The sequence below is a fragment of the Carcharodon carcharias genome, chromosome 12 (assembly GCF_017639515.1).
Source record: "Carcharodon carcharias isolate sCarCar2 chromosome 12, sCarCar2.pri, whole genome shotgun sequence".
Lineage (NCBI taxonomy): Eukaryota > Metazoa > Chordata > Chondrichthyes > Lamniformes > Lamnidae > Carcharodon > Carcharodon carcharias.
The window spans coordinates 112828354-112850643 of NC_054478.1; the positions used below are offsets into that span (position 1 = coordinate 112828354).

General features: G+C 40.2%; 1 protein-coding gene across 11 annotated transcripts in view; it reads right to left on the reverse strand.

Moving 5' to 3' along the window:
- Positions 1-475: 475 nt before the first annotated feature.
- Positions 476-22290, reverse strand: part of LOC121284813 (gamma-crystallin M2) — a 58328-nt gene continuing 36513 nt past the window's right edge. For 7 of the 11 annotated variants that reach the window (XM_041200531.1, XM_041200529.1, XM_041200532.1 and 4 more), the window contains 3 exons: positions 15708-15792; positions 5841-6056; positions 3341-3478 (listed from right to left, as the gene is read on the reverse strand). In XM_041200531.1, coding sequence (XP_041056465.1) covers positions 5911-6056; positions 15708-15792 — 231 coding nt within the window. In that variant the 3' untranslated portion in view covers positions 3341-3478; positions 5841-5910. Of the gene's footprint in view, positions 807-3235; positions 3479-3562; positions 3635-5840; positions 6057-13844; positions 14769-15707; positions 15793-22290 lie in introns of those variants that run through there. The other 4 variants (XM_041200539.1, XM_041200538.1, XM_041200537.1 and 1 more) reach the window with 4 other exon arrangements.

Consider the following 22290-nt stretch of genomic DNA (forward strand, 5'->3'; position numbering starts at 1 on the left):
CACCACAGTCTTTGTAATTAGTGTACAACATAATGTCTGTGTATTGTCTGCATTACTTTGAATGCATGCAGATTACTTGCATGTTAGTATCCCAGTGCCTGATTTCAGGACTATCCACTTTCACTCCATTGACTCCACACTGCATCACCCAGCTGAAGAAAGAACAGCAAGTGTAGACAGCTTTCACACTTCATTTTTATTAATTGAACTAGAGAACTTGTGGGAGCCAATTAAGGCTCTTTAATGGCCTATTAAGGCCTATTGTCAGAGGCTGACCGGAATTTCCCAGAGATATCAGGGAACAGCCCTATCAGTGGTCTAATGCCATACTAGCTCAGCTCATGAAAGTTAATCTATAAAACTGCCATTTAAGTAGGACAAGATTCAGTGTAGTCTAAATACAGCACTTAAAACATTGTTAGAAGGATTGAGAAATATTTGCATTACTTCATAAAGATGAATGGAAGACTCATAATTGAAGTGATCAAAACTGTGTTTATTTCTGAATTAACATTGAACTTTCAAAATATTTAGAAATCCATTATACGACGGAAAGATCCAATAGTTGGGCAGGTTGCTCCCCAGTCACTGAATTTCCTGTATTCACCGGGTCTCAGGAAGTACTGCCGGCCTCTGTAGTTGGGATGTTCATAGAGGATCCAGTAACCGTCCATCACATGGCAGGAGTGAATGTCACGGTAACGGAAACGATCATAGACAGATGGACAGTCATCCATAAATTCCATCATCTGTCCTCCAAAGTCAGGTCTCTCGTAAACTTTCATTCTGTAGGAGCCATCACTGGACTGTAGGATTTAGAAAATCATTAAACTAATGCAAAATTGCTGCCAAAAGTACTAATACAAGTAAATCAATGTGCACATATGAGAAATATAAAACCCACCCATCAAAAACAGTGGATTTAAAAAGAAAATAACAGTATGTGCACTCCATTATCAAAGCATAATCAGTGAGCATGTTCAGGAGATTAAAGGCTGGACAATGAGCTGTGAATCTCCAAAACATAGTGGTTGATTTATTCTGTTCTGCCAATTGCTTCACTGCATCTCACCCTTTGCCTCCTGCTATCTTAAAGAAGTTTCCCAATCTGCATATCAATTTTTCATAAAACTCACCACACAAAGTTAGAATTGGAACTCAACAGCATTGAGTTTTCAACAATGTGATCATTGTTAATCTAATGCGTCAAATGCTCTGGACCAAAAATAAATTCTTAGAGATTTTAAGAACGTCAAATTTGAAATTTATATTTTTTTCAAGCTTTTGGTCTCTCTCTTAATTCAATCTTCCTTTCTCTCTCTTTTTCTCTTTCTGTACTTGGTTTGACTCTTAATTTGCCCACTATCATTCATTTTCCTTCTTCATCATTCCTCCACTTGTTTCTCAATCTTTAACTCTCATTGGTTAGGGATATAGAATATTGGTCCTGTTGCTCACCAAGAACCCTGATGTTTTATTGCCCTCAGTACATCTTTATCAGCTGTCAGTTCCAGGAAATTACTGAGGAGGATGAATTAGAGCCAGAAAGAGAAACAAGGAGAGGGGAAAGAAAGATTGGATTCAAAAAGAAAGGGAGAAAATAGGCAAAAAAGAAAAATATGAAAAATATGTAGAAATTTTCCACCTGGAGGCATGTGACACCACAGATCAAATTGTTCAATTTCTGAGCCAGCAGGGTTGGTCGCAAATACACCAACAATTATCACATTGTTAAAAAGTGCATTCTTAATTACAAGATTTAACTTTCTGTATAGTTATTTCAACACTATGCAGGACAATAATTTCCCTTCCCATTTCTGTATATGATATACAATTCCAGTTATTTTTCTATTGCATTGTAAGATTATGTTATTTTATTTAGATCTAAGTTAAATTGTCAGTAAATATAGTAAAATAGCCTCGATTCTGTAATTAAAGATAGCACAGACGCTGATATACTACAGATTATTTAGACAACTGCGTTATTATTTAGGCCGGTGACTTCAGGTCTATTAACCTGATTAGGAAATTAGTTGAGTGGTAGGTAACAGAGTAGAGATAATGGGCGGGTACTCTGGGCCAGACACTACTAATTGTCAGGATATAACCAGTGGTGTCCCTAAGGATCTGAATTGGGGACCTCAACTATTCACCTTATATATTAACATCTTAGATGAAGGGAAAGAAAGCCACATACCAAGTTTGCTATAACACAAAGAAAGTTATCATTGTGAGCAGTATAAATGGGAGCATAAAATTAAAAAGAGAAATTGTTAGATTAAACGAATGGGTAAAACTGTGGCTATTGGATTTTCAGTGTAGGCAACTGTGAGGTTATCCACTTTGGACCTAAGGAGGTCAGAATGGATTACTAATTCTAAGTGGTGAAATGCTAGAAACTGTGGAGACTTGGGAGTCGAGGTACATAGATCAGTTTGATGTGATGAACAGGTACAAAAAAAATCACTAGAGCTAATGGAATGCTGATCTTTGTATCTAGGATACAAGGGGGTAGAAGTCATATTTCAGCTATTTGAAGCTCTAGTTAGGCCACACCTAGAGCACTTTGAGCAGTTCTGGGCACCATACCATTAGGAAAAATATACTGGCCTTGCGGGGGAGTTTGCCAAAATGGCACCCGGATTCCAAGGATTAAATTATTAGGTTTGTATTCCCATTAAGAAAGTTAAGGAGTGGTTTGATCAAATTTTTCTAAATATTAAGGAGAAACTATTTCGACTAACTGGGGAGTCTAGGACTGGCGGGGCAGGGTGGAGGGGAGGGTGCATAATCTAAAAATTAGAAGCAGACTTTTCAAATTAGGAATGAATTGAAATTAAGGAACACTTCTACACACACTGTCTACACACATGTAGAAGTTTAGAACTCTGTCCCACAAACAGCAATTGATGGTAGATCAATTGTTAATTTAAAATCTGAGATTGATAGATTTTTATTAACCAAAGATATTTAGGGATATAAGGAAAATCCAAGAGATATGGAGTTAGGTTGCAAATCAGCTATGAATTCTTTGAATGGCAGAACAGGCTGAACGAGTGAAATGGCCTGCTCCTATAGTTATGTTCTAAATGCAATTCCTTCAGCATTTTATAACCATCCATCATATTGCAGGACTCACTGCATCTGACATAAATAAGTCACCAATAGATCATTAGAATTGAGGTAAAATTCAGAAATTAAAGAGAAATCCAAAACTCAAGAAATTGAAACTTACATATGAGTATGTGCGACATGACTTGATGTTGTCATTGAATCCCATCCAGCGCTGGTAGTCAGGGTATTCTCCCTTGGTCAGAACATACTGATATCCCATGTAATTGGGTTTCTCATACACCACCCAGCAGCCACTCTCAACGCGGATAGAGTTACAGCGGCTGAAGTAAGGGGACAGGTCAGCACAGTCATCACTGCACTCGTGGTGCCGACCCTGGAAGTTTCTGTCCTCGTAAAAGGTGACCTGCAAAAGTACGCATGTTATAGTTGAGACTGCACACAGTCAGAAATATTCATTTAAAATGAATCAAAAGTCAATTAATTTTACCTTTCCCATTTTGTCTAATTCGTGTGGAACTCAAAATTTCTGTGCAGCTGACTTCACTCACAGCAGAGTATTGGCCTCTTTTATGCAACTCGATCAATAAAAACCCAGGGATACTCCATTGTTATTATAAAATCTATCCTTTATGTAACCAGTCCAGTGTGCTCCCAAAACAAGAAAATAAATCCTGATTCATCATTATAGAAAATCCAGTATCACAATTTTTTGTTTCTTTGTGCTTTATCAATTCTGTCAAAAGGAGCTTTTTGTTTTTGCTTACATACAACAGTTCCTTAATCTCTTGGACAAAAGGAATTCTGAATCAACAGTGTGTGACAACTGGGAATTAGCTGTGCCTAGTCTGAATGAAAGCATTCAATCATACTATAATTTGTTCTGAAGGGGCAGTGCCCTTGTGAAATAAATGCTTGGCAAACCTTTTTCTCATTTACTTTCAAAACATTTCACATTGCGTAATGTAATGGGGCAATGAGATGGATGCTTCTCAAACCTCAACTCACTTCGTGTGTGCCCTGGCACCCCATAAATGTTGTGCAAGTCAATTAAAAGCCGAGGCCTGTTGGAGGCTCAACACCAGTCATTGATCACTGGAAGGCACTGGAATCTTACTTTATTGTGCGTTCAGAGTTAGGTGGAGATCAGGTGGCAGCCATAAAAATGTTACCAAGGGAAGTATCCTATCATGGAACTGTCAATGATACTTGCATAATTGGCATAAATTTTGAAAATTGGCTGATGTATTAGAAAAGTAGACAATTCTTTTAATTGTAACCTTTCCCCATTCACCATGAGACTTTTCCTTGTGTCATGAAAGGGTAGCCTGGAACTGCAATGGTCTCTTGAGCTGCTGGCAGTACTCTTCAGGATTAACAGGGATCATTTTGGAGGATAAATCAAAATGCACCCATTTTTCCTGTCCCAATGAAATGCAAATTCGGGGCCTCACACAGGCTTCCCCACCATTTGGACATAAGAACAAATGGATTTGAATCTCTTCCCCAATTCAATTAGATCATGGATAATCTTAAATCCAGAACAAGGTCTAAGAACTAACGCAACATAACTGAAGCATCAGAGCCACAGCGATGGGAAATTATGGGACAATGAAACTGGTTGGGAGTCAATTTTTCTCCGATACTTGAATGTATTCGGGGCTAAAAATGTACTTTCTGAAGTTAAAGCATTCTAAACAAACTTCAGCTCCTGCTAGAACTTTTCATCCTCACTCCCTATGACAAGAAGATATTTTCATTTATGTGACAACCGTTACTCATGAAAACAACTTGCTGATTGGAACCTCTCTGCAAAATACCATAACTGGAAAGTAAGACCAACATATGTGAAGACAAACTAAAGAGAAAAATAAACAGAAAGCAAAATATTGTAGATGTTGGTAATCTGAAATAAAAGCAGAAAATGCTGTGAATGCTCAGCAGGTCTGGCAGCACTTTTAGAGAGAAAGACAGAGTTAACATTTAAAGGCCATGACCTCTCATCAGAAAAACTAAAGGGGATAATTTACTGGCCCTTGGTTGGCAGGCTGAGAATTGTGGGTGGGGGGGGTGGTGGTGGGGAAGGTGAGGGGGTTGCAGGGGGAGTGTGGTGGGCTGGGAAAATGAAGAAGACCAGGGCAAGACCAGATATGGTGGGACCAGATCCAGAGCACTGCTCACTCCAAGGAGGCAGACAGCTAATTAGCATAATTAAGGCCCAGTTAGGGGCTCTTTTAAGAGTACGCCAGCATTTTGCCAATGGTGGGGCAGCCCTCCATCGTGTGGAGAGGCCGGCAGCTAAATGGCTGCATACAAAATTCTGACAGAGTTCAACACGGTAGATCCAGGATGTTTCCCTTTGCTGGAGGCGGGGTGGGGGGGGGGGGGGGGGGGGGGGGGGGGGGGGGGTTTGGTGGGAGGGGGTCCTTATTTAGAACAAAGGGACACAGTCTCAGAATAAGAGATAAGCCTTTTAGGACTGAGATGAGAGGAATTTCTTCACCTAGAGGGTGGTGTATCTTTGAAATTTTCTGCCCCAAGAAACTTGGGGGCTCAGTCACTGAGTGTTCAAGACAGAGATCAATAGATTTCTAGATATTAAAGATATCAAGGGATATGGGGTTAGTGTGGGAAAATGGCATTGAGTTCGAAGATCATCCATGACCTAGTTGAATGGTGGAGCTGGCTTGAGGGCCCAAATGGTCTACTCCTGCTCCTATGTTTTTGAAGGAAGAAATCAACGTGGCTGCATTTGCCGTCATAGTTACCATATCTCCTGTATTCACCGGGTCTCATGAAGTACTGTCGGCCTCTGTAGTTGGGATCTTCATAGAAGATCTAGTAACCGTCCATCACTTGGCAGGAGTGAATGTCACGGTGACGGAAACGATCATAGACAGATGGACAGTCATCCATGAATTCCATCATCTGTCCTCCAAAGTCAGGTCTCTCGTAAATCCTTATTCTGTCGGAACACATCAGGCCTGAAAAAGTGTGCAACACTATTACACAAACTGAATTTTTCAGATCTATAATGGCCGTTCAAACATTTAGCTATTCAATATCCTATCAATGCTAAAAGAACCAACAATTTTTGAGGAACAAAAACATCTAGTAACTTTTACCATGGGCAGAATTTTGGGGCTAGGCTGCAGGTCCCGCCATTGGGACCAGAAGCAGGAGCTGCTTGAGCAGGGATCCACTGGCTGTAAGCGATTTTCCAGTTGCTGGCAAATTAAGAGTCAGTAAGCACAGGGGTCAACCACTGAGAGCGCGGAAGCGAGCAGAGAGGATTTGGATGGGGCGTCAGGTCACACATATCTAAATCACATATATCTATATCTAAAGGGCTGCCTATGCTCAATATAATGGGTGCCTCCTGGACAACTTTAGAAAGGAAAGAATGTGGCAGAAAGAAGGAATATCCCAGATAACCCCATGTTTCTGCAATGTCTCCCCTAGGATCTCCTCCAAGCTGCAAGAGCAAGGCAGGATGTCCTATTACCCAGGGATGGGAAGAGGAGAGGACATGACCTGACCAAGCAAGTCTGAACAGAGATCACAGAGGTTTTATTTTGATATAAAGGCACCAATCACTCATAAGGGATTGGTACACATATTGCGGGGTCATATATTGAGACTCGGCACATAAGGACAGATATACAGAGGTATAGAGGTATGATGCTTGAAGACACCAACTGCACAGCTCTCTGTGTGTGCTCTGCTTAAAAGCAAAAGTAAAATTAAAATTGGATTGCCTGACACTCTTCCTTTCTGGTGATGTTAAGTTACTATCCCTTAAAGGCATATTACAACATTCCCCCTTTCTTTTTAAGGATACTTTCTCCCTTTTCCAAAGAAGTATAACTATTTACAGTACATGTTTATGTTTAGGTACCATTACATAAGTATATAGAATAGCTGAAGCTATGAGTCTCTAAAGCGTAGAGATAACCTGCTGGTATGCCCAGATCTTGTAATGGTAAACTTGTCTGGAGATTTCTTTAATTGCTCACAGTGATCTGTGGGATCTTTCAGGAACACTTCCATGGAAATGGGTGCAATCACCAACTCAACAATTCCGTCGGCTAGTTCTGTGTCTGAGAAATCACAGTACGTACCCTTTCCTCTGCATCTGCTGATGAAGTGGTCTGTGGGCTCTGTAGGCTGTTGTCGAAATGACATGAACTCCAGTTGATCAACACGGCAGTTTAAACTTATTCTGAACTAGTCTTCCAGTGTTGTCCATATCTTTTAGGAATCTTTTTGCTCTTCTTCTGTTAATCCTAATGTGTTCAGCCTGTATAGACCTTCATTCCCAATTGCTAGGTGAATTTTTATGGCTTGCTTTTTTTGATTCAAACGCTATCTAAACATTTTGAATTCAGTTAGTAGGTCAGCTGCATCCCAATTGAAACTGGGGAATGTTGTGGACATTCTGACAATATCCCTTTGACCTTCTTTCTCCTACAGTACCTGGGATGAGTATCGCTGTAGCTGCTTTCACATTCTTTTCCCTATAGTTGCAACCTTCTCTGGCTCGATTTTTATGGCTTTTTTCTTTGTTTTTTTGTTTTGTTGGACTCTCCCTCGCTCGCTATTGATGTGGCCCACGTCCCAGTCACTCGCCTTTTTCAATGGAGCTAACCTGATGCTGGTCCTCTTGACGTGCTGTCCCACTCACTGAACTGACAGGCTATGCACTGCCATCTCACCACAAGGGATCCATCTACTAACTAGCTCTTTACTTGAACATTACCCCGGCACTGTGTCTTTAAAGCTTTGCTGCATAATCACCACACTTTGATTTCAACACTCTCTGAGACTGCAGCTCTGTTGTAGCCTCACCAAAACATCAATGGTCATCTCATGCACAATCTAAGACTGTTCACCATGTCGGCCCTGTACTGCATCTTGCTGTCAGGCTGAGCACCATGTTATTTAGAAGGAACCAGTGCTACACACCATGCCATGTGTGTTATAATGATATAAAGGCAACAATCACACATAAGGGATTGGATAAACATGTTGTGTGTTCATTTATTGAGATTATGCACATAAGAACAGACTATACAGAGGTTGTGTGTGCTCTGCTTAGAAGCAAAAGTGAAACTTAAACTGAATCACATGGCACACTCCTTTTCTAGTGATGTCATGTGGCCATCCCAGTCAGTGGCAATGGGATCAAGCAGCAACCTAGCATCATGAGGCATGGCTGCATCTCAGTGAGAGGAGCACGTATATGATTGTTGATCCCCACAATGTCCTCATGAGTGATCTCATGCAGTTTGGTTTTGTGTGCCCTCATGGTGAGCATAACAGTGTTCATCTTTGTGCTTGCAGGAGAAGACTGCCCATAACCTAACGGAATAGACCAAGAGTGGTGGAGAGGTTCCATAGCTGACCATTGTAACACCTCTGGAGAAGGAGGCGTTGGAACTGGCAGAGCAGTTAGCAAACAGGAGTGCCCACCTAAAAGACTGAGTGACCAAATGCAGAGGCATAAGGGAGACTCTAGCACACAAGGCATTGTGTTCATGTGCCCATGACTGGACACATGGAGCTCCACAGAAGGGGTTGTTGGAATGACACAATGGGAAGCGTTCAAAACCCTTTGATCTATCTGTTCTCCCAAGCAGATCAGGCCAAAAGACAGGACTGCAGTGACTAGGGGGACAGCCATTCATCTTTGATGGGGAGGAGAGTGCCTCAGGACACATTGTCATATCACTTCCTGGCACCTTCCACCAGTGCAGACATTCTCACTTTGGTGGGTATCTGCATTTATACTGGGGGCAAAAGACAGTGAGCACAGCACAGACGTCCCCGAGAAGCTGACAGAAACTGTGACAGCTGAGGCCGTTGACAGTCGGAGGACTAATGGAGACCAGGGCAATGCTGACCACTGGGTAGGTGACATGCATTTAGCATTGTTGACAAGTTGACAAAAGCTGGAGCTGCAGTGTGAGACAAGGGAACATCTGGCAGAGCTTCCAGAAGCTATGTGCAGCCATGCATGGCTGAAAGAGGAACCCATTCAGCCCATGATTGCTGCCATGATGCTTGGTTTCCTCCATCAAGACATTGGTAACCATTGTGAAAAAAGGTGCGCAGACCTGCATGTTATCATTTATGCAGCAGTGGCAATGTGAGAAGGGAGCGAGACATCTGGAGTGTCCACCAGCACCTCACACTCCTCAGGTGAGCACAGAGGTATAGTTGTGTCTTGTGAGAGAGGAAGAGTGGCTGCCTTTTGTTCTGGGGACTCCTCTCAGGGTGTAACTGGTGTGAACAGTGACACCTCAGCCCCTCTGCCTAGGACAACAGCACTTCAAGTATGAATGAGGCCCATGGCAGCTGGCTTCTTTCAGTTTCCAAGGCCTTTTATTTAAATGGACCCATGTGATTTCCTGAAACCCCATGGTTCCTTTGCTCCATTCATGAAATTCAAAATCCCTGTAAAATTGCTGTCAATTGGCTAATTAATTAGTTTAATTACCTTCCTGCTGTGTTCATGCATTATGCTCCCCCACCATGTCAGCCACCATCAGGAATATCCAGCTTGGCCTAAATAGCCAAGTGGTTATGGTACTGGGTTTGTAACCCCATGATCAAGAGTTCAAATCTCACAATGGCAAACTATGAAACAATGTAACTTCATCTGAAACAGATGGAAACAGGTTTACTCAAAAAGAGTATCAGGAATATCCAGCCTCTGCCCTGATATTCCACCTCTCCTACCTGCCAGCCTATCCCCAAAAGGCCTGGAAAATTCAGCCCAGAATATTATACCCTGTTTTCAATATTGACAAAGAGATACGGGATGAAAATGAGGAAGAACTTTGCTTTGCAGCGAGTGTTAATGGCCTGGAACTCGCTGCCTATGAGGGCGGTGGAAGTGGAGATGCTGTAAACATTAAACCTGTGTCTCCTGATCTTTGTATCACTGGCTAATGGGAGCAGCTTTTCTTTGTCTACCTTATCTAAACCTGTCATAATGTTGTACACCTCTATCAAATCTCTCAATCTCCAAGGAAAACACCCCAACTTCTCCATCCTAACCTTGTAGATAAATTCTCATCCCTGAGACCATTCAGCTAAATCTCTTCTCCATCCTCTCAAGGATTGTCCATCCTTCCTAAAGTGTGGGTGACCAGACTAGATGCAATACTCTAAATGTGGCCTAACTAGAACTCTCTCAATATTTTCTCCCAACTTCAAAGATCTATGCACATGAACTGCAAGGTCCCTTAATTCCTGCACACTCTTTAGACTATGCCATTAAATATCGATTGCCTCTCCCTTCTGCCAAGGTGTATCACCTCTGTATTAAATTCCATCTGCCACTTGTCTGCCCATTCTGCTAGCTTATCTATGTCCTCTTGCAGTCAATTTGTATCATCTTCACTGTTTGTCACATCTGTAAATTTGTTATCATTGGCAAATTTTGAAATTATACTCTATATTCCAATTCCCAAATCATTAATATACAAATGTACTAAAAAATCAGTAGTCCCAGCACTGACCATTGGGGAACACTACTGCCTATCATCCTCCAGTCTGAAAAAATATGGAACAGCATAGTCACTGGAAATTAGGTTGAGATAAATAATCATATCTCAGTGTAGGTCTTTACAACTCCTTGAGGGAGGAGGTTTTCATCTCTCGATATTGTGAGAAATGTATGTTTTTTTAAAATATTTTTTGGGAATATTGTGTTATTCTGTGAAAAAGGCTGTATATGTCTGTACCTGTGTGTGTGTTTGATTTAATTAAGGTGGCAGAGATTAATAGAAGACATGTTGTCTGCAGGCTTTAAAGCATGAAAAGGATAGAGGTGTTAGGTTGGAGGTAGAAGTGAATAGGTTGGATCTAACGTTTGCATTTTTAGATAAGTGGAGAGTTTGTTTGAATATCAGAGGGGAGTCAGAGATAACAAGAAACATGTTTGCATCTTTCAGGAGTTCCATAGGTAAATAGAAGGGGGGATATTATAGACTATTGATCCAAAAGCAAAGACAACTTGGAAACATGAAAGATCTTATATTTGAAAGCGTTGGAGTTTATAAAAGGTGTGAAAACAATGGAACCTGAGATGAAAGAGGGAAAAGGGCATTTTAGAGTTACTGTGGAGAGCTTAGGTAGGCTGTAGCTGTTTGAGCTGTTGAGCTGGAGGTGTGAGATGTAGCAGCTGGAGCTATAGCTAGGGCTATGGCCGAGAGAGGATGTAGTTTGAATCAACCATCAAATCAAGGCAGAAAAGTCTTAGGCTACACAAAGCAGTTTTATTCTAAAGTTTGGATTTTCACAGTAGAGTGGAAAAGAGCTACAGGTCATGTGGTATGCCTATTGAAGCTATAGCAGTTTGCCTTGGGTAATATTACTAGATTTTTTATACTTAAACATCTATAAAGGAGTGTTGCCTGGAAGGTGTTTACTTGTGGGTAAGAGTAGAGAGTATTCTTGGGGGAATGTTCTGTAAGACTAAGTTTAACTGTGTATCTGTACTGTAATGTGTGCTTAAGTTTTCTTTGATTCTCGTTAATAAAACTTTTACCCTTAATTTTTAAAATTCCAAAAGTGTTACTGGACTTCTTACTGCTGAGATCAATATGTCCACTTCTCAGTTTCAGAATACAAGAAAGGTATGGCCCATAAGCCAAGTTTCCCTCTGGGATTTGGTTTGCACAGCAATTAACATCAGCTGTGGTCATAACAATATGGACTGAACCCAATACTGAGGTGAAAGACCAGTGTGTTGACCCACAGTGTCATCAAGTCCGACAGTTGCATTAGGAAAAACGATAGATGCCAATATTCAGTGTACATATTTACTCACAAACATGGCTGCTGCTAGGCATTTTATAAAAGGTCTGTAAATTATCCTTTCAGAATACAATAAATACATAGTATTAAGGTGTAAATTGTGTCTAGTGACTGGATTTGTACCATAAGGTTCAAAGTACAGTGTTATGACCAGATTAGGAGGGGTGAAATAACTCCTCTCTTTGTCCCACTCCTGGGTTGGTTTATAACAGATTATGAATTTAAAAAGGTGGTAATATTGCCAATTTAATATATATACTTAATTGTGTGCAGCTCAGTGTAAGAAATAAGCCAGCCAGGTTTCTTAGGTTAACAAGTAAAGAGTTAATTTTATTGCTAAAACTCACTCATGCAAGGATGCAGAAATTATTAAACGATTTAAAATGTGTCCAGATAACCACAACCACGACCCCTCAAACACCCCACCTGCCATCACACCCCCACCCCCACCTACCCGCCAAAGCATATAATAAACAAAAGAAAGAAAACTCTGCTTGAGTATCAGATCTTAACACTTGGCCAAGTAAAAATTAAAGTCAGAAAAAAAAGTATTCAAGACGGTCATAATGCTTGTTTACAGCTGAAGGGTCACTTTCCACAATAACTGCTGGTACTTCAGTTTCTCACTGGAAGAGACTTGACTGTTTGATTCTCTTTTCTCTTGGAGACAGTGGTATTGATTCAGAATCCTCCTTTAAGAAATCTTGGTTTGCAGCAATGAGGTCTTCTGGTGGGTTTTCAAATCACCAACAGCTCAGCTTTGATGAGAGAGGTTTCAGAGAAAGAGAGAGGGGGTAATGCTGTTGCCCCTCCTATCCCTGTGGCAGTCTGTCTCTGACTGTTCCTTCAAATTCAATATCTTTTACACCCAAAAGCTGGGTCACATGACCTCTCCCTTGTTTCAATCTAAGCTTATCTTAGCCACTGTCTCTGAGAGTTCCATAACAAGCTAGAATCAGAGGAACCCCAATTTTATCACCATTCCCATCTTGCTACACCTTATATTTTATGGTTAGCAGTTTTAGAATATAGAATATTCTACTGAATATCATGTATTGACAGGGAAATTGAATCAATTTATTGTTTGTTGGGAAAATTGGACTTACCATGAATGACATTTAAGAAAACTCCCCTGTTGCTTAAAATGCATATTTTCCTACCTAGACCAGCACCTGCAGATTTAAATATTTGAATTTCAACCGAATTGTTCTTCCTCAAGACTATTCTTCCTCAAGCCTGTTCTTCCTCAAGCTGCACTGGACTGAATGTATAAATGCTGGTTTTATTTCCAATTATTTCGTGGGAAAAGGCAGAAGGAGAAGATGGAGCTGTTCATGGATTGGCAAGGAAAGATACATTAAGAATAATGAAGAATACAAACAGAAAGTATAATGACAGAATCAAAAGACGACTTTCTAACATAATTTTTTGCTGTTAACCATTTACTCAGACTTTGAGAGATATCAGAAACTAGGTGAGCTGAAAAGTTGACTCTCTCTTCCCATTTCTCCCCTACAGAAGACAACATTTGAGCTTTTGTGTACTGAAAATGTAGCTTTTCATTTGCACATTAGGAAACAGGGAAACCAGAAGCCTGGTGATTGCCAGTTTAAAGTGCGACCATCAGGAAGAAAGCCAGCAGTGAAAAGAAAATTAGCACAAAGCCTCTACTGCATGGAAGATAAAAGATAACTGTTAACTGACATCTTGTTTTTCACCTTCTTTACATCTTCTGTACCCATATTTATCCAGCCCCATCTTCTGTATGTATTAGACAACCCCATCCAGTACACATCCCCAATCTTACATATCCACTATCCATTCACCATCTTACATATCCATTACACACGCCCACATCTTCCTTATGTATTACACAACTCCTATCCATTACACATCCCCAATCTTACATATTCATTATCCATCCCCCCTCTTAGGGATCCATTACCCACCCCCATCTTATGTATACATTACACACTCCCCTATCTTACATATCCATTACATACCCATCTTGCATATCCATTGCAACATGCATCCATATCAAGCCCAGATTTTAATTTAACAATGGAATTATTAATTACAATTGCGCAGATTTCCATAATATTTAAGAGTCACAAATTCAATCAAAGATTTTTAGAAGCAAATTGTATTTTGAACATATGAAACATGGGGGAAAATGATTTGCTTTTTATTAAGGCTGTTCTTATTACAAATTTTAATTGTGTTTAACTTCAAAAAAATTGCAGTGATAAGTTCCTGAGTACAAGGACTGACTGCTTCTTCTTTTCGTTGTTAGCTATGAGGCTGCTTTCATTAATGACAGCAAATTGATCATTTACTTCCTCTAACCCTAGTTAGATGCTGTTTTTTACTTCTACTTTCTCTTCCTCAGGCTGGTCACTTAGATCCTGTTGGAGAATACAGTGTTCCATAGCCACTAATACCTTATTAAGATTTTGTTCATATACACAACTCCACTGTCTTTTAACCAAACTGTATAAAAAAAAACACATGATTCCAACAGGTCTATTTTTTTTTACACAAATGGCTCAATCATTTGGACTATTTGCTCAGAGTTCATTTGTACATAAACTTGACCCAAAGGGCAAAAGGGGGTCAGCAGAGGTTAACTTATCAGTGGCTGACGAGACCCTCAATCAGCCATCTAAAACTTGCCATCTCTGCCTTTGGTAGCAATTGCTACTTCCCTCAGAAATACAACTGTTCTTTAGAGTTATTAGTGTTAACTGTACATACTGCATTCTGCTCTGTACCACTGCAATCATCATGAGGCTGATCAGCTGATCAGTTATTTGTAGATGGACCCTTAAAGTTCTGTTTTGAGGCAATTTTTCCCACTTTTGGTTTGAAACCTGTTTAGGAAAAAAAGAGCATCTAAAAATAAAACAAGATAATTACACTGTCAAATATTGTTTGGGTATTTGTGTTGGTGTTCCTTCTAGTTAATGGTTTTATACAATGTTATAAGCACATGCATTTATTCTCTATTCCCAGTTGCTCTGAACAACCTGACTGACAATTGTCTGAAAAAGTTTCTGGAATGGAGAAGTTAAACAAAACATTGCTTATGAGGGAAGTCAAAAATGATAGATTGCACCTGTCTTTAACATTTTCAAATCCAAATCTAGTATAAATCATTACAGCTCTTGGCTTAATTCTGCTGAAATCCTTCTTGTAACTTTATTATGAACAGCACTTTGCCCCTTGAAAGCAAATGCAAAACCCCAGCAATTAACAAAAAAACTAAAATCAATATGAATGATAGTAGCAATTAAGAGGTACAGTAGTTTTCTGATTATGTTACTGGACAAATAGTCCAGAGAGCACACGTTCAAACCCCATCTCTGACAGTTTGAGAATTTGACTATGAAATCAGTTTAAGAAATCTGTTAATAAAAAGTTGGTATCTGTAAAGTAATCAGGAAGCTATTTTGTAAAAACCTGTCTTGCTCGTTAATGTCTGTTCTGTATGTGCCTTAAGTGCCTCATCAAAATGATTAACTTTTCACTGTCCTCTGAAGCGGACTAGCAAGCTACTTCAATTGAAGCAAGTTGTTACTCGCAGATCAAGAAGGTGGCCCACCATCACTTTCTAAGAGCAACTAGAGATGGGCAATAAATTCTGGCCTTGCCACTGATGCCCAGATCCTGAGAATAAATAATAGAAAACCAAAGTGTTCCCAACTTGGCATAGTTTAGAGGGTTAAAGATAAAATACAGTTGCTACGTGTGTACTAAGCCCAACTTTGATTTAGCTGAGAAGAACTTGGGGAAAGGCTATCCCCACTTACCCTGTTTTCTAGCATGTTTTGCTGCACAGGCTGCAGTCAGCATTGCAAAAGGATGCAATGACAGGCTAGATGAATGAACATGTCTCTGGGAAAGGAAAAGAAAAGGTTACACAATTCCCCTGAACATCCATTCAAGCGTACATTGCAGCATCTTCACATGAAGTCCAAGGAAATTATTAATTAATTCTGACAGATTAGACTAGTCAACACTACACATTCAGGTGTATTAACTTCAAGTATTCATCAATACTTGAAATTGATTTGATTTATGCCAGTTAGTATTAATGATGAAAGCCATACAGAAGTGTTAACCCGATACGTGGAAGATACTTGAAACAAAGGTCAGCATCTAGACAAATATTACTCATTGCCAATAACTGAAATATTGTACCAAATTCCTTTAAAGTCTGATCAGACAGACTTGGTAACACAGTTATTGTACATAAATATTCCAAGTCTCCATTGGGTATCTCATGAAAAACAAGAAAAAAAACCGAATCAGATTAATTTCTTCCGATGTCTGCTAAAATTTCATGAGGTGCGAAATAAACCAAAAATGGTAACCAGGTTTGCAATAGCAATTTTTGACCTGAACTGGTTTAGAATATTGGCTTATTGGCTGGTTTATATATAGTCAGAGCAATTGAGTATTTATACAAGGGAAGCTGAGTAACGTGCCAAATTCTCAATATTGCATGTCACGGGGACTATATACGACAATTCCAAAAACTTTTTACGGTCTCCCAATTGGAAAGAATGGAGCTGAATACGTTAAATGTGAAAATAACAGAAACTGAAACACGAGAAGTAGAAGCAGGAGTAGACCATACGGCCCAGCAAGCCTATTCCACAATTCAACATGATCATGGCTGATCTTGGGCTTTCACTCCACTTTCCCACCCACTCCCTTTATCCCTTGATTCACTGAGAGACCAAAAATCTATCTATCACAGCCTTAAATGTATTCATCAATGGAGCATCCACAACACTCTGGGGTAGAGAGTTCCAAAGATGCACAAACCTTTGAGTGAAGAAATTTCTCCTCATCTCAGTCTTAAATGGTTGGCCCCTTGTTCTGGATTCCCTAACTAGCGGGAAAGAAAAGTCTCTCAGTATCTACCCTCCCAAGTCCCTTCATAATCTTGAATGTTTCAATGAGATCATCTCTCATTCTTCTAAACCACAGAGAATATCGACCCAATTTACTCAGCGTCTCATCATAGGACAACTTTCTCATCCCAGGGACCAATATGGTCAACCTTCACTGTACCAATGCAAGTATGTCCTTCTTACAGGGCAAGGCAGTGGCATAGTGGTATCATCACTGGGCTGGTAATCCAGAAACCCTGGGTAATGCTCTGGAGGCCCGGATTCAAATCCCACCATTGCAGATAGTGGCATTTGAATTCAATAAGTATCTGGAATTAAAAGTCTAATGATGACCATGAAACCATTGTTATTGTCATTAAAAACCCATCTAGTTCACTAATACCCTTGAGGGGAGGAAATCGTCTGGCCTACATGTGGCTCCAGACCTACGGCAATGTGGTTGACTCGGGATGGGCAATAAATGCTGACCTAGCCAGTGATGCCCACATCCAATGATTTTTTTTTTAAATATAGAGACCAAACTGCACACGGTATTCCAGATGTAGTCTCACCAAAGCCTTGTTCAACTGTAGCAAAACATGTAATTCCCGTACTCCAATGTATTAAAGGTCAACATCCTAATTGCTTGCTATATTTGCCTATCGTTTTGCATTCTTTATTCGAGCACATCCAAGTCTCTCTGAACATCAACATATACAAATTTCACACCTTTTAAAAAAGATTCTGCTTTTTTATTCTTACAATCAAAGTGAATAACTTCACACTACCCACATTATACTCCATCTGCCAACTTGTTGCCCACTCACATAATCCGTCTACGTCTCTTTGCAGCCTCTTTGCGTCTTCCCCACAGCTTACCTTTCCACCTAGCTTGGTATCATCAGCAAACTTAGATATATTACCCTTTGTCTCTTCATCTAAGTCACTAATATAGATTGTAAATAGCTGTGGCCTCAACACTGATCATTGCAGTACTCCACTAGTCACAGCCTGCAAACTTGAAAATGCCCCATTTCTGCCCACTCTTTGCTTCCTGTCCTCTATGCATGCTAATATATTACCCCCAACTCCATGAGCCTTTGTCTTGCCTATTAATCTTTTGTGTGGCACCTTATTGAATGCCTTTTGGAAATCCAGCTATACTTTTCTAAGTGCGTTTTTAATACTTCCTTAATAATACATTCCAGCATTTTAACAAAGACTGATGTCAAGCCAACCAGCCTGTAGTTCCTGTTTTCTCTCTCCCTCCTGTCTTGAAAAGCAGTGTTACATTTGCCAACTTCCAATCTGATGGGACTGTTCCCAAATCTGAGTAATTTTGGAAAATCATAGCGCATCCACTATCTCTGCAGCTATCTCTTTTGGAATCCTGGGTGTAGGCTGTCATGTTCCCAGAGATTTGTTGAATTTTAGTCTCTTATGTTTCTCCAATACTTTTTCTCTGCTGATATTAATTACCTTAATTTTCTCACTCTTTTTAGCCCCTAGATTACCCTTAATTTCTTGTGTACAACTTGTGTCTTCTTCTGTGAAGGCAGCCAAAAATATTTGTTCAATGCCTCTGCCATTTCCTCATTCCCTATGATAATTTCTCCTGTCTCTGATTCTAAGGGACCATCATTTACTTTAGCTAATCTCTTTTTTATATTCTTATAAAAGCTCTTACAATCTGTTTTTATATTTCTGGCTCGTTTACTCTCATATTCTATTTTTCCCTATTTATCAACTTTTTGGTGGCCCTTTGCTGGTTTTTAAAACACTTCCAATCCTCAGACTTGCTAATGTTATTCTTTGCAACATTATAAGCTTCTTCTTTTAATCTAATACTATCTCTAACTTTCTGAGCAGCCCAAGCATGGGTCTTTTGTGCTATATGAAGATTAAAGCTCCCCAACAATTATTATATTGCTTTTGTGCCACTTGTTCATCTATTTTGTTGCAGATGCTTTGTATTTTCAGATAAAGAACGTTTAATTTAATTTTTTACTACTATTCCCTGCATTGACCTTATTCGCTGATGCACAATTAATGTTAAACTCGCGGTCCCTTCCTGCACCACTTCACTTGTTTTTACCCACATCACTACACTATTCCATTGCTCGACTTTTCTCTTTGGGTTTCTAAATCTCCTATCACCCAAACCCTCCCCCCACTTTCCTCCCCCCATTTGCTCTCTTAAGGCCTTGTCCACAGCCCTGAGCCCATCACAACAGAATAGCTCTCTCTTTCCTGAGTACTAATGCCAGTACCCCATGAATTAAAACCCCTTCATCCCACATCACACTTTCAGCAACATGTTTAAATCTACAATCTGCTTGATCTATTCCAGTTGACACGTGGCCCAGGTAACAAACCCACAAACATCATAGGAAAACAACATGGAACAACATGAAAGCCATTTAATCAACCCAGCTTTCTTAGTGTCCCAGATGCCCTGGCTCAGTTGTTAGCATTCTTGCCCCTGAATTGGAAGTTTGGGTTAATACTTCAAAATACTTCAAAATCTAGGCTGATACTCAAGTGCAGCACTGAGGGGTTGCTACACTGTCAACGTGCTATCTTTCAGATGAAATGTTAAACCAAGGCCCAATCTGCCCTCTCAGGTGGTTGTAAAGATCCCATGTCATTATTTGAAGAACAGCAGTGGGGTTCTCCCCACTGTCTTGGGCAGCGTTTAACCTCTCAACCAATTAAAATAGATTATCTGGTCATCATCATAGTAGTGTTTGTGGAACTTTGCTGTGTGTAAATTGGCTGCTGTGCTTCCATTCTTGCAATACTGACCACACTTTAACAGTACTTCATTGGCTGTAAAGTGCTTTGAGATGTTCTGAAATTGTGAAAAATATTATATAACTACAAGTCTTTCTTTCCAGGCAGTTTGCCCATTTACAATCCTTTTCTAACCAAGATCCATATTCTTCTGCTTTCTTCTGAATTCCACTGACTAAATTATTTTTAAATTATTTTTATTTACCCATTAGTACATATTTCAAACTTCAACTATTTAATATATTTGGAAGTCTCTTTCCTCAACAGTTTAGGCATCTCTCACCTATGTTCATTAATAAGAAGCTCATACTGAGGCAATGTTGTCATTCCATATCTATGGTGAGGTTTAACAGAATGTTGATCTAGGATTAAGGTCAGTTTTAGCACTAGCTTTCTTAGAATGTATTGGTGGTGGGGTTTTGGGGCAAGTGGGGGTGATGTGGGAAGAGCAGGAAGAGGATAAGTTTTTAACTGAGGATTACAAATCATGAGGCTAGAGATCCACAAAGCCATTTAATCCATGATAAAGTCAATGAGGCACAATTTCCAACCACTTGTGAAGTATGTGCTGATCCTGCCAGAATTTGCAGGGTCAGTTTAGCAGCATATTGATGGGCAGGCGAGAAACACAACTCCTGTGTAACATAGTGGCAAAGTGTAAGGGAGGGAGGGAAGGCAAGCAATCTTGTTGTTTAAGGACGTAAGTGTAAAGCAGCAGCAAATTTCTGGAAGAATGAGTAAGTGGTGTTTTCTTCCCCAACATTTGTCAAAACTGTTCAAATTTCTCTTCCCAAAGGATGTTTTATGCTTTCTTAAGACTTCACAGCATTTAAATCTGGCAGTATGGGATTGCAAGAAAGCGTTCAGGTAATTAATGGCAGAACAAGGAGACTAACACAGATTTTTATGATGGGGACTTACAGGTCCTTCTGGATAAGATTTTCCAGAGATGCTGGGCTTGCAAGAAGGAGGCCACAAAAAGCAGTTGTCAAAGTCAGATTAAGTGAAGTGGCAGTTATGCTAATTGCCACCTCTCTTTAACACCACCACCGCGCCCCCATCCCCCACCCCAGGACAGTGGACCAGTGCTGGAAAATGTTTAGTGATCTGACAAAGGTAGGCAAGGTAAGAGAGCAGCAACTTTCCACTTTCCATTTGGCATCACAGGACCCCACCCACTGATCGCACTCACTTCTCAAATGAAACTGTAAGTCTTTATCCACAGTGCACTCTTGTTCAATGGTTCTATAAATCTTCCACCTGGAACCTGTATTTGGAACTTCCCTCGTAAGCTCTTCTTGCAATACAACTATTACAATGCAAACCTTTCAACCTTTTAACAAGTCCTTCTAGCATTTATCCGGCAGGAATTGCGAGAGCTAGCTGATTCTGAGGAGCAAACGCTTGAGCTGCCGGAAAGGCATATCAGTGCCGACATCAAGATTGGCAACTGCAAGTGAATGAATTTCAAACAGTACCTGCGCTAACACTTTAACCAATCAGCCTGCAATAAACACCAAAGCAGCTCGTCACACTTCGCCACCCACTCTGGGTGCTGCAAACTCATTAAACCACAGGCCTAGCACAAAAACAAGGTGACAAAGAGGATGATGGTTAGATGGCAATGGTGGATATAAATGTTTTTAGGGAGATAACGAACAGGAACATAATGATGATGATGGTGGTTGCCATACCATGCTCTGTGCTACTGGTGCCCCTGCCTTTTGCCTCCCTCAATTTCACACCCCATGTCACCTTATGGGGAACTCACAACAGTGAGGATAATATTGCACTGATTTTATCACTATAATTGCAAAGTCAGGTTGGTCATGCATTTAATTTTTGTTCTGTTGTTTGATGAGCAGAAAAGGTATTCTGTAGCCTGGTTACAGTGATGTGATGCATTTTAATGGAAGCCAGAAACAGTGATGTTTATTTATGGAATAATGGGAGTCAGCAGACAAGTTGGGGTGATATAGTGATGGAAATCTGCAAAGGGTATCACTTAAATCCAAGGGAAATGCATTAGGAATGATTTCCTACAAACTTTGCAAGCAGCCAGCATGGAAGGGGCTTCTAAGATCCTTGAGGCTGAATTCCAGGTTGTTTCACAACCATTAAGGGCTCAATTTCCAATCATTTCTGAATAGTAAGATTGTGAAGGGCAAGCAAACAACGATAACATCAGACCCACTTGGCAGCACCGTGCATGACCTCCCAGGTTTACTAAGGAAGAAAAAAACATGGCTTCAGAATCCCTGTAGCCATACCAGTAACTATGCTAGTTGCTGCAAGAATATGTCTTCTCAACATTTGGCCATCTACCCTGAACAGAGCTGGGGGTTTTAAGTTCTTCATGTCAAAAGCATTATGACAATTCCCTGAAAATGTGGCATTGACATGCAGGATTCATTATTGTTAACCACAGAGGTTTTGAACATGCTTTCTAAGGAGGACATTAAATAGGTTCATAGTAGGACAGCCCAGTCAAATGTGAGAGCCATCTATTGCTTCCTTAACTTTGGGGAAACTAGCATCATGGCAGAACTGAATCAGCCTGCAATGCTGCTGTCCAGGAGTCACTACAAGATCAATCACTTCCCTAACTTCCCTAAGGATGATATCAGTGGTCTGTCAAATTTTCAGTTCTCCTCAGAATAATAAATGGCCTGCCATATATCAGCCCTCATAGCAACCTGGA